At 36.2% G+C, this 12,500-nt stretch overlaps 2 protein-coding genes across 3 annotated transcripts in view; both read left to right on the top strand.

Moving 5' to 3' along the window:
- LOC138028884 (RUN and FYVE domain-containing protein 2-like) overlaps positions 1-96 on the top strand; it is a 16,992-nt gene extending 16,896 nt beyond the window's left edge. The window contains exon 7 of the mRNA XM_068876510.1: positions 1-96. This exon is cut by the window's left edge and continues 3,596 nt beyond it. The gene's annotated coding sequence lies outside the window, so the exon portion shown is untranslated.
- Positions 97-1,519: 1,423 nt separating this feature from the next.
- Positions 1,520-12,500, top strand: part of LOC138029364 (TNF receptor-associated factor 4-like) — a 13,276-nt gene continuing 2,295 nt past the window's right edge. The window contains exons 1-7 of one of the 2 annotated variants that reach the window (XM_068877114.1): positions 1,700-1,765; positions 1,848-1,899; positions 2,827-2,899; positions 8,209-8,313; positions 9,611-9,688; positions 9,932-10,015; positions 11,280-12,500. The exon at positions 11,280-12,500 is cut by the window's right edge and continues 2,295 nt beyond it. In XM_068877114.1, coding sequence (XP_068733215.1) covers positions 2,834-2,899; positions 8,209-8,313; positions 9,611-9,688; positions 9,932-10,015; positions 11,280-11,861 — 915 coding nt within the window. In that variant the 5' untranslated portion in view covers positions 1,700-1,765; positions 1,848-1,899; positions 2,827-2,833 and the 3' untranslated portion in view covers positions 11,862-12,500. Of the gene's footprint in view, positions 1,766-1,847; positions 1,900-2,826; positions 2,900-8,208; positions 8,314-9,610; positions 9,689-9,931; positions 10,016-11,279 lie in introns of both variants that reach the window. The other variant, XM_068877113.1, reaches the window with a different exon arrangement.

The raw sequence follows: 12,500 nt of genomic DNA, 5'->3' as shown, positions 1-12,500 counted from the left end.
TTTCATTAGGAAAATCTATTATAAAAGCGTTTGTCATACTGAAAGTGCTCTTTGTTTGTAAAGTTATCATTAAAAATGAATGTTGTGTTTATTTGATTTTATTTGTGTCTGTTTCAGTTATTTCACCTGCTAGTTTTGCCTTTGGCAATTGGCACATTTTTCAGATCATAGGAATCTGGCTCAGGAGTGAGGCCCAAAAGACACACACAATAATAATAATAATAATAATAATAATAATAATAATAATAATAATAATAATAATAATAATAATAATAATATTAATTATTATTATTATTATTATGATGATGATGATTATTATTATTATTAATTGAGCAGCAAGCAATGTTAATTAAAGAGCTTTGAAGTATCTTTCACTTTACATAAGCCCATAAACAGGAGTGTAAAATGGCCTTTAATCAGTCACTGAAAAACGTCTAAACCGGCCTGACTTAATATTTTACTCTGTCTAACGCCAGAATATTTTACTCTGTCTAACGCCAGACGATTTTACTCGTCAATGGGGAACCCCTGAGAGTCAATGGGTTAATCACTCACTGAAAAACTACCGGTATGTCCCCGTTAAGGCTTGTTTTAAACGTCGCATTTTACATGTGCCAAATCTAGTGCAAATGAGCGAAAACAATAGATTTTTCTCATTTGCATTCAATTCGGCACATGTAAAATGCAGTGTTTAAAACGGGCCTAACACTGACTGGGCCAGTTTTACATTGATTGTGAAGTTAGACTTGTGCAAGAAAGCCAATCACAAGCTTGGTTGAAAATTAGCAGAAATTACCATTTTCATTTCATGCCACCAATAATTATTGGCAGATTTAGGTCCACAGCAATTTACAAACCTAAATCCAATTTGTGGTTGTTACAAGAACATTTAATGCTCTCCTTTGTTGGCAATGTTGTTGGCTGAGCTGAGAATACATTGGCACCCTGTGTCAAAAAGCTTTTCCAAAAATAAATACACACTTTTGCATATTCCAATTCTGTTTTCTTGAACATTTTTTTGGTGATTTAATTTATAAAAATATTTTGGTGGGCCATAAGTTGCAACTTTATATGAATATTTATATTTAAAATAATTGTCCTTTGTAAGGAAAGAAGTTAATTAAAGGCCCACCTTGAACTGACAGGCTTTTCGACCGTTTGTTTTTGTTATGGAATTTCGCATTGCTTATCGTAGTGATCTGATTGGATGAATTTCAGCTTTGGCTGTGTTTTCATATTTGAAAATTGTTCCACGGCTCGTAATGCCTGTCGGTTCAAGGTGGGCTTTAAAAGACAAAAAATGCAAAATATTCCACCATAATATATCAAGGAAATTAAATCTTGCCTCAAGTGGTGTAAATTATTATTTCTTGACGGTTTTCTCAAATATTTACCTTGTTTTTACAACATCCTTCCTCTTTTCCGGGCAAAACACCCGGAAAATATTAACATTTATCTCCTGGAGTATTTATCTCCAATCAGATTATCCGTCAGGTCAGGTTATTAATAATTTATTAACCTTGTATTTTGAGCATAAACACAATATGGCGGACGGACTGTTGCTGTCTTCCGTCAATTATTCCTCCCCACAGCCATCGACTGCTCCTTTAAGTCGCTCGCAGATGGGAGGTTACGATGCAGAGTTTGTCACTCCTATATCCCCAGATTATTTGTGTCCAATATGCCAGCTCGCCTTTCGTGATCCGGTTCAAACGAGGGACTGTGGCCATCGATTTTGTGAATCTTGCCTGGAGCCAATTTTGAGGTCAGTGAACTAACACGCAACATTACATCTGGTTTAAAAAGTAAGGCATGTCGCAGTAACACTTCGTCTGTCTTTCTTTTAGAAAACCTCCAGCTTTTTGTCCAATTGATCGGCGTACGTTGACAAGAGAAAAGGTTGGTTTTTTGCGCTGTTGTTGAAAATCATAGCAAGTCTGCGCTAAAAAATCTGAAACTAAAGACTGTCAAATCAAGCCCCTATTACATTCTCCTTTTGTCACCAACGGATAAAAAAAACTTAGCAGTGAAAGCTCAAATAGTATCGAAACGAGAACAGAACTCCAACAGTCTTAGTTTATTCGAACTTGAGCTTATATCAGTGCTTCGATCAGTCGTTTTCATCGACAATGGAATTATTACGCTTCCAGACCACATGAATCGAAACACTTTCTTTAATTAATGAGTGCCTCCTTCAAATCATTTTCGAAATTACTAGTTACATTTGTAATTCAATGAAGCACTTAAAATGTTTTAAACATGGCGAGGAATGTTAATAGTGCGTTGTATAAGTGAGGATTTTCTCCTTTGGAATGACAAGTTAAATTTGACACCTTTCGGCCATCGGAATGGAGAATCAACCGGTGCTTTTTCACCCAGGCGCAATCTTATTTCAGAAAACATCGAGAGATGAATTTTTGCGCTCTGACTCGAAAATAATTGCTTTAAAACTCGGGTGAATGTATGGAAATGAAGCACCGATCGAGTACGTTTTTCAGCAGCCTTCATCTCAGCTAATAAAACTGTACAGAAAGATTGAATGTATCACTATTTAGCTCATCAGCTTCAATGAAATTGAAATGAAATGTCATTATTATTTTGTTTGTGATTGCTTGAACATTATGGATTCACAAAACTAGCGGTACATTTGATAATTTTAAGCATGTGTTTTGTGTTTTTGTATGGATCTTGACTTCATTTGTCACCAGGGTTTATCAAGGTGTAGGCAGTCAACGTTAAGCCAGTAATGATTGGTCTGTTTTCAATGTTACATTAATTTGGTTACGTGATCAGGATGGCATCCAGAGTTTTTTTGTCATGTGACAGGTATTGCATGACGTGTTTTGTCACAAAATTATGTGCAATGTACTTAACGGACCCCACACATAGGAGTGCTAAGGTAACTGTGTTTCTACTTTATATTTTCTCTGCTGCTGAGTGTGAACAGCCTAGCATCTAGGTTACATTCATGTAATTGATTGGAGACAATAGGCCTTATCATGGTTTTGACCGCCATTTTGACGGGTAGACAAAGCGTAAAGAATATGTAGTGTTTATATGGGGATTCGATGTCAAATAATTTTCGTTAAATGCTAGTTCTAAAAAACTTATGAATCAAGAACTGAAGTTACAGGGTTAAGGATTATACAGACCAATTTTTAGGGACTAGCCTTCGTTAAAAGCTGCGTGGTAGCATTTTCGATTTTTCCATACATTGTCTGTAATTGTTACTGAAAATTCGCGGGAAAAAATTACAGACAAATATATGGAAAAATTGAAAACGCTGCCGGGAAACTTCTGCAAATGTTTAGTGCCTAAAATTTGGTCTGTATAATCTTTTGCCCTGTACCTTCAGTTCTCAATTCAGAAATTTTTCAGAACTAGCGTTTAACAAAAATTATTTGACATCGGATCCCCATATAAACACTACAAATTCTTTACACTTTGCCTACCCGTCAAAATGGCGGTGAAAACCGTCATAAGGCCTATTCACCAACAGTATGTCATTGAATAGGATAGTCTAGTCCAGTTATTGTAGAATGAGGTACAGTTTGATTAAAACAAAACATGCTTTCTTTGTGGGAGTAGTGTGCAGGCAATTACCATAAATGATAAATGAAAGAGTTGGGGCACAGTGTGAGCCAGCAAGTCACAAGCAAATACTGACCTGATACCTATGCCTAACATTAATTTAGACTTACCAGCAATAAAAAATAATAATTCTAAAGCTAAGCTTAGTAAAACTTATTTAAAATTAATTGTGTCTTACATTACCCTGGCTGGCAGAGGTTTTTTCTCTCTTAGAGCGACCGATCCTAGCATCCAGGGTAGTCTTACATATATGGCTGGTAGATTTACCAGTGAGGCATGATGAATAACTATAGATAGTGGCCAAACCTGCCCTAATCTAACCCAAAATTAACCATGTTTAGGCTAATATTCTAGATCCAAGGTTCATAGAACTGTTTTAGCATACATTTTAACTTGTATTGCCTGCTTGCTTGGAGATCGATTGTCTGTCCTTTAAATCAAAATTTGATAATTTAAATAATATTGTCATCATATGATTTTGTGGAATTGGGCCATCTTTTCCATACACCTGTTGAAAAACCTAGTAAATCAGTGCACAGTAGATACTGTTAAATGTGATCCCTTCATGGAGTGGCAGCTATCTCGATCTTTTGAGTCAGGGCTTTGATCACAATGTAATCTAGATTCATCTTTGCTTGTACTGTATTTTTGCTTACAGCTATACATGTACAGTAGCTTGTTTCAGTTTATTTATGTTGGGTGAAGCTCCTCTGTCTTTGAACTACTTTTGAAAAAATTGGGAATTTTTTTGTGCATGGTTGACTATGTGGACATGTAACTTGTTTGTCAATGGTTTGCAGTGTATTGGTTTCTTTTCACACCTTTCAAATAGATCTTTATATAAAAAATATACATACACAACACATTTTGTGAAGATAAGCTTCCTAATATAGGAGCGGTCTATTCTAAAGGAGCCTGTAGAATAAACCTTTGAAATTACTGAACCTGTTTTTAATCAGTTCAACATCTGCTTTCTGTTTTTCAATCTCATATATCTCTTGTTCACATTGACCGCTCCTGTCAACCTGATACCAGTATTTCTTTAATCTGTTCATGTTTTGAGAACTGCAGATGACAAGAAAAATGTTTGTGTGTAGATGTATCAAGACAATTTAATTCCAGGTGACTTTTTATAGCTCACGATATTGAGGCACTCTTTTCTTATCACTCTTTCATTACTATTAATTTTGCTAAATTGAACAACAGAAGGTGTTTATAATTATAATAATTATTATGTCACTGGAGTAGAGATCAGTAAATTGATACTTCACTGCACTTTCATTGTCTCTTGTAATACCTCAGAGTTTTATGACAAGTATTTTGCCATATGCAACTTAAAACTGTTTTTTTATGATTATTTAATTAAATGATCAAGAATTGAGGTTCATTAAAATTTTGAGCTTCACTCCCCAGAACGTAATCTGAAGTTGTGTACTGGTAAGCTGCTGTAACAATAATGATATTATTATTTGAGTTCATACGATAGTCATTTTCATTATTTTTTAAACTGAAAATTCTTTTAATTTAAATGAGTGTTTATTGATCAGTTCTGGAATGCCCTGTTTAATTAATGTTCTTTCATATATGTATATATGCTGTAAACAGTAAAGGATGGATCTCAATTTGCCTATTACGTTATTATATTATTACCTTCAACTCATTTAAGCCATGCTTCTCAATGAACTCTTTCAGGTGTTCTTTTCATTGTACAATTTTAGGATAATAATAAGGAATATCAGTTTTGTTTTTTGGCTCTTTAGGAAGTCAGGTTTCCAGCTTCTTTGTAGGCTTTTCATTAAAAAAAAAAAGAATAATTTATTAATATTATTTTGTTTATAGTCCCTAGTCAGCAGGTCAAGTAGCCCTAGTTTTATTGTAAGCTACAACTTTGTCAGTAGACCAATTCGGCTAACTCAATGTTGTACCCAATTCAGATCCTTTGGGAATAAAACGTTTTGTTCCAAATATTTCCATATGAATGCTACATTATCATGCAAATGCAACACACAAAGATCCTTAACCCCGAGAGATTTGAATTGGGTACAACATTGCGTTAGCCGAATTGGTCTCATAGACCAATTCGGCTAACGCAATAGGTCTGTAATTTGTTTTGAACAGAACATATAGAAGCAAGTGGAATTATTTCTGCTGGCCATGAAAATGAAAAGTCTGTAATTTGCCACTTCAAAAAAATAATTGAGTACATAGTTTGTGAAATGGAATCATTTTAATTATTATTTTGAGGTCTTATGGGTTGTAGCCAGCCCAAACTGTTTCCTGTATGGGCATTCTGATCATTTTTAACAAATTACCTCAATAATTTCACATGATTCAGGGCATAAAAACTTCAACACATTATTCTGCAACTTTGTTTGACCTTCATCAACAATGTAAGTCTTGATTGTCTGTTTTTGGTGTGTTAGTTTTAAACAATTAACAAGCTTGTCTCAAAATTTCTCACAGTGGTCATGTTGCAGAACAAGACCAGCCATTCTAATCCATTTATTAAAGTTTCAAGTAGTCTGCGGAATGTTGACCTGGTTTGACTGAATTTTTATGGCAAGTGACCCTCACTGTCTGAAATAAAAGTGGCTCTTGACAACTTAACAATAACAGTTATCTTGAAACCAAAATACTGTCCCAGGGTAGTAAAGTGCCTCTCTTGAGTTTCAATAGTGTACACTTTTGAAAGATGTTTTTCTTTGAGATTATCTCCATTGAGACCTAAGTAAGAGATAAATACTAAGGCAGAGATTTTTATCCATATACATTCCATATCCCAAGGGCTGAAGGCCAAGGGTTGTAATGGTTGAAAACTGATGTTTGTGAAGCTATGATCCTCGTCGTTATGAACACAATTTCAGCAATTGCATAGAGAAGCCCGTAAAATTCAGGACTTCAACGGGGTTTGAACCTGAGGCTTTGAGGCTTTCTCTACGCAATTGCTGTAATTGCATTCATAACTGTGAGGATCATACATGTAGCTTCACTTGATTTCATATCCGCAGTTCAATAATTTTATTTGATTCATTTCATATATCATTTTGTTGATTCATTCATCAAAGGAACACTGGAACCCACAAATGATCAGCTCCCAACATGAGTGGCTTCATAGCTCAGTTGGTAAGAGTGTCACACCCTCATTGCGAGGCCATGGCCTCAAACCCTTTTTTTTTTAAGGCTTCATCACCCAAAATTGCGAGGATCATAGATTCACTTGATTTCATATCCACATTTCAATATATGATTCATTTCATATATCATTTCATTCGTTGATTCAGTTTTTGGAAAAAACGATGATACAGTAATTTGGCTTTTTAATGGACTCTTGAATAGTTGACCCAACTTCAGTATTATTTTCTCCTGTGATCAGATCAAGCCTTCGTCGGGCTTTCTGGAAGCTGAATTTTGAAATAAAGGTTAATTGTTGCATAGCAAAAGAACATGTGTGGCTCATGAAATTAAAACAGTTAGTCTCTGCAATGAGACCATTCACTGTCTTACTTAGGTTTGTAGGGATGGCAAATTATGGAAAAATATGTTAATAATGATATACTTAGATTTATTAAAAACTGTATCATTGGATAATACAATTCAAGAGTTTTGATTGGCTAAGCGATCATGGGTTCTGAGCCATTATACCATGATCTACAAACACGGCAAGCATATGCGTGATTTTTTGGGCCTTTTGATTTTTATTGTAGTCTAGTTTTCTATATTTTTGGGGCATTTTTAATAAAACAATTATTCCACTCAAGCTTGTTGGATATGAGATGATTATAGCCAATTCGGCGCTACGCACCTCGTTGGCTATCTATCATCTCATATCCAACGCGCACTCATGGAATAATTATTGTTGAATATTTCATACCAAATTTTAAGTACCGGTGGTAATTCTTCACTTCCCACAGTAGTCAGTGATGTTTCCAGATGATTAACATAATGGTTTATTAATATTAATGACCTCTTACTAACCGAGCAAAGGGCCATACTGGGGAATATTGGGCCAAGATTGTGGCAATGATGTGTGTTTGTGAGCAAGCACAGGAAGATCCATGTACAAAGACATCCAAGGGCCAACATTCAAATTCCCTAGTTTGATCCCGAGCAAGTACAGTATAGGATAGGATAGGATAGGATAGTATAGTATAGTATAGTATAGTATAGTATCGTATAGTAACTATACAAGACGCGTTTATAAAGTAGTCTGAAATCTGAATCTCTTCTGCTAAATAAGTGGTGTACACACATTAAGTATCCACAGGCGAGTGTGTTTAATATTAGTAATTTTTTCTTTGACCCATCTCTCTGGAGATTTGAAATAGTAATGATGGGCCATTGAATAAGAAGTACTTTAAACTAGAGAAACAGTCACCTGCTTGAGATGAAGAGCTCAAATTCAATTTTATTTTTCTAGTTTAGTAACATATTGTTTGAAGTATATGAAGAAAAGAGAGAAGTAATTTCTTGATCATTGAAGCACTTGAAACAACAAGACGTTAAACTTTCCAAATTCAGCAATTATAGTGGCCAACATTTTTTAATAGCCATTCAGTTTGAGCTTGGAATCTGTCTCCTGCACTAGCTAGGGTTGAGTGCAAAACATTTTCTTTGTAGGTGTACCCGGACAGAGCGTGTAAAAGAACAGTTCTCTCTTTAACGGTGAAGTGTTACAACAGTGGTAACGAGTGTGATTGGACGGGAGATCTTCTTAATCTACCTGTAAGTGTTAAACTACCATGCTGTTCAGACTCCTAATGATCATTGTAGTAGCACTCAGGAACAACATACCTCGACAGACAATGATTGTTTTGGCAAGTCAAGTCTTGCATGTATAAAGTATGATTATTATTATAATTATTATTATTATTATTATTATTATTATTATTATTATTATTATTATTATTATTTTTATTTCAGTTCAAGCCAGGTACTTTAATTTTAGACAATAATATTTTTTACCACAATGATTGCTTGTAATCCTGCAATCTGATTGGGTAATTTGCTGTTGTTGATAAGAGTCTACACAACGTTGCTCATGTCAATTTGTCATGCAATGTAATAGCCAATCAGGAACACCCATTTTGGGAAATAAATTAATCATATTGTGAGAAAGTTATAGACAATGCTTGCTCTTTCTTTGTGTCATGATTTAGGTCACGCTCTCAAATAAACACTTTTTTGGCATTGACTATTGTGATAAAAAACAAATGGAAAGTGGTTCAGCGTTGGGCCTGTACTCTTATCGACAACTATACTCGTCATCACATTGGTCAAAATTTGTTGTGGACTCACTCAGCTGCACCTCGTGAGTCCACAACATTTTGACCACTGCGATGATAAATATCGTTGTCGATAAGATTACAGGCAATGCTGAGCCACATTTGATTTGTTTAAGTGATTGGGCAGTAGAAACTGCATTGGTTATCTCTCACATAGGCCATGACATCAATAAGATTGAATGTAGTGACTGGTGCATTTCAATCCTTAATTGCAACAAAGAAAAGTGATTGGTTGTTTCTATATCCTTGTTGATAATACTCACCTAATTCTCTCTTTTCTATGGTGAAGCTTCTAAACTAGCAACATTACTGTTTATCTTCAGTCTAGCAAAGGGACTTTGATTTGAAAGTTTTAACAAGCATGTTTCTCACAGCCCATTGGTAAAATATGTTTTAAAAGAAAAAAAAAAGGACTTCTTCAGTGGCCGTTTTTAGATTTCAAAACATTTGCAAATTGCAAGCATATTTAGCTGAATGGCAAATAATTGTAAATTTGCACCAAATGCAGAGAAGCATGCAGTATATATTTTTATTTTTGCTGTTTTGGTTTTGCCATGTATTTTTTTAATTTCATCCTAAATATTACGATGTCGTGCCTCTTGTTTCGTCCTGCCGCCCTTATGTTTTGTATTGTAGATAGTAACTAATTATATTAATTATAGTAATGTTTAATAAAAATATAATAAAGTAAAAAATAAATAATAAACAAAGATCCAAAAAGTTATTAATTTTTCCAGAACCATCTTGAGAACTGTAGACGAGTTCCCATTAAGTGCATCAACAATTGCGGAAGAACAGATATTCCAAGAGATCAGGTAATCACCAAATTCTACGGTTTTGTCCTTTTGGATTCACCAACCATTACGTTGCCTGTAGCCCTCGCTGTGCTCTTGCTGTTCCTGGCTCAAGTAGTTTGAAACTGTTGTTCAAAACCATGATTATCCAGGAGACTATTCAATAATTATTGATTTTGATAACGCTCTCTGATTTATCTGTCAACTAGTGCTATAGACCCATGATCCGGTTTGCGTCAGTTTCTTTGGCTTTTTATTTTGTAGATGTCAGCACATGTGGATGTTGATGGGGATTGCCCTTTAGCAATTGTACCATGTCAGTACACTGATATGGGGTGTAAATTTAAGGTGAGAAATTGGTTTCACCAAGTGTTGTCAATCTAGCCAATTTACGTGGAGAACTTTATCCGGTGAATAAGTAACTGTCCTTCAGTTTCAACCTCTGCAAAGATTTCAGCATTTGCCCTCGTATTGTGAATATGCACACATTAAGAACATTTAGTTAAAGCGGTGTGTAAGAAATCTTGGCCCACGTTTAACGTGGAGTACTGGATTACTTCACTCAGTGATTGGTTCAAAGTTCTCGCGCCACTTTTTCAACCAATCAGAAGTGAAACCAAAACCAATCGTGGCTCGCGCGTGCACATTTTCCCGCGCTTTGTGTCGGCTACGAATAATTTCTTCGAGTTTTGATTGGTTTACTGGATTGTCCCCGTCCTTTTTAATTGGCCAAAGTAATTACTTTGGTTTTGGTTGTAGGACACTCGATTGAAACTCGCTCTATCCACCGGGTAAAGTTATCCGGCATTTGAACAACTGGGGCCTGAAAATGACCAGGGGGTCGTTTCTCAAAAGATGTCAAAAGACCCGAGAACTTTTCGAGCCTGCAAAGCCATTTGTGAAAACTGCCATCTGCTAGTTTTGGAACGCCGATCTTTTAAAGTTGTTTGCAAGACAACAAGAAGCAGAATAACTGTGAAGTTTGACGTCTTAAATTCTACCCATTCTTGAGATACAGAGGGAATTCTGACACCCAAAAAAGGCCCGAAAAGTTTCTGGACTTTCGAGAAATGGACCCCTGCTGCGGCCCCAGTTGTTCGAAGGGTGGATAGCGCTATCTACTGGATAAATCACCATCCACTGGATAACTCAATTGGTTTTGCTAGTGTTTAGAGCGGTTTTCAATTGAGTGTCGAAAGTAATTAGAGAATTACTTTGGTTTTGCATTACTTCACTCAGTGATTGGTTCAAAGTTCTCGCGCCACTTTTTCAACCAATCAGAAGTGAAAACAAAAACCAGTTTTGGCTCGCGCGTGCACATTTTCCCGCGCCTTGTGTCGGTTACGTGTAATTACTTCGATGTTTGATTGGTTTACTGGATTGTCTCCGTTCTTTTTGATTGGCCAAAGTAATTACTTTGGTTTTGGTTTAACGACAATCATTTGAAAACCGAGCTCTATCCGCTGGATAGCGATTTATCCGGTGGATAGCGTTATCCACCTTTTGAACAACCCTGATTTGTAAAAACGATTATTCAAACTTGGGCTAATAGTTGTTTTTCTCCTATTCATCGTATCTTCTTGTTTTAATTTTGCTAAATGGTTTTAACCAGGGAAGGAGAAACGAGATGGACAAACACGTCCAAGAGAATATGCAGATTCACTTGGATCTGGCCCATCTGAGAATAAGAGAACTTGAACAGAGGCAAGAATATGTTTGCACAAATGGCAAATTTTTGTGGAAAATCTCTAGCTATTTGCAACTGTTTCAACAGTCTGCCACCAAGAAGGAAAAAGAAAAACTCTGTAGCCCACCATTTTACACTGGACAGTATGGTTACAAGTTGCGGGCAGAAGCTTTCTTGAATGGTCTCGGGCAGGGAAAAGGAACTCATCTTTCACTATACGTGGTTATAATGAAAGGCGAATATGATGCCATTCTCCCGTGGCCATTTCAGCAACGAGTTGACTTTGTTCTTATTGATCAAGATGACGACTTTGGTGTGCGGCAGAATAAAATTTGGAGACTCTCATGCGATCGCGATAGTGATTACTTCAAGAGACCCAACAAAGTAAAGAGCCTTGGGTTTGGTTGCCCGAAGTTTGTGTCTTTAGATACACTTAGAACAAGACATTACATACGAGACAATACCATCTTCATTAGAATAGACGTAGACCCCGTAGATGCATCTTGAAATCTAGAAAGTTGTTGACAGTTTTGAAACATAGTAGAACTAGATTCTGGTAAAACTACTGTTGTAGCAAGCAGGCACCAAACGAATAGGTTTTCACGTGACGTCATCGCCGCCATGTTGGTTGACGAAAACAGAAGATCTCTCGTTAGCTTCTTTTGTTTGTCCATCGGAAGTCGTACGTCTATTGCTATTGGTGTTCCTAGAGGTTGGTTGACAACGTCCCATAGGTGGTTTTTAACCAATCTCTTGACGCTCAGATGACAATAGTGTAATGTACAAATGCTGGTGGACGAACAAAAGAAGCCAATGAGAGATCTTTTGTTTTTGTCCACCAACATAGTGTCGATGACGTCACGTGAAAACCATCTATGAACTTCATAATCGCTAAATAAGGACTTAAAGCTCCGGCTACACGTTGTAACAATAGGGAGCTTAAGAAACGACGACGCCGACAGCAACGACGACGCTACAAAACAATAGGTTTAGTGACCAAAAACAATGGCTCTGCACGCTCTGCACGTGCGTTTTACATTTTGGTACATTTCTTTGCCGTCATCTCCTAAATGACGACGTGAAATGACCAAATTCAAGGTTCTGTGGAGGACGTTAGCACATGACGATGAATTTTCAGTTCTCTCA

This window comes from Montipora capricornis, chromosome 13 (genome assembly GCF_036669925.1).
Source record: "Montipora capricornis isolate CH-2021 chromosome 13, ASM3666992v2, whole genome shotgun sequence".
NCBI lineage: Eukaryota > Metazoa > Cnidaria > Anthozoa > Scleractinia > Acroporidae > Montipora > Montipora capricornis.
This window is presented reverse-complemented; position numbering and strand designations above follow the sequence as displayed.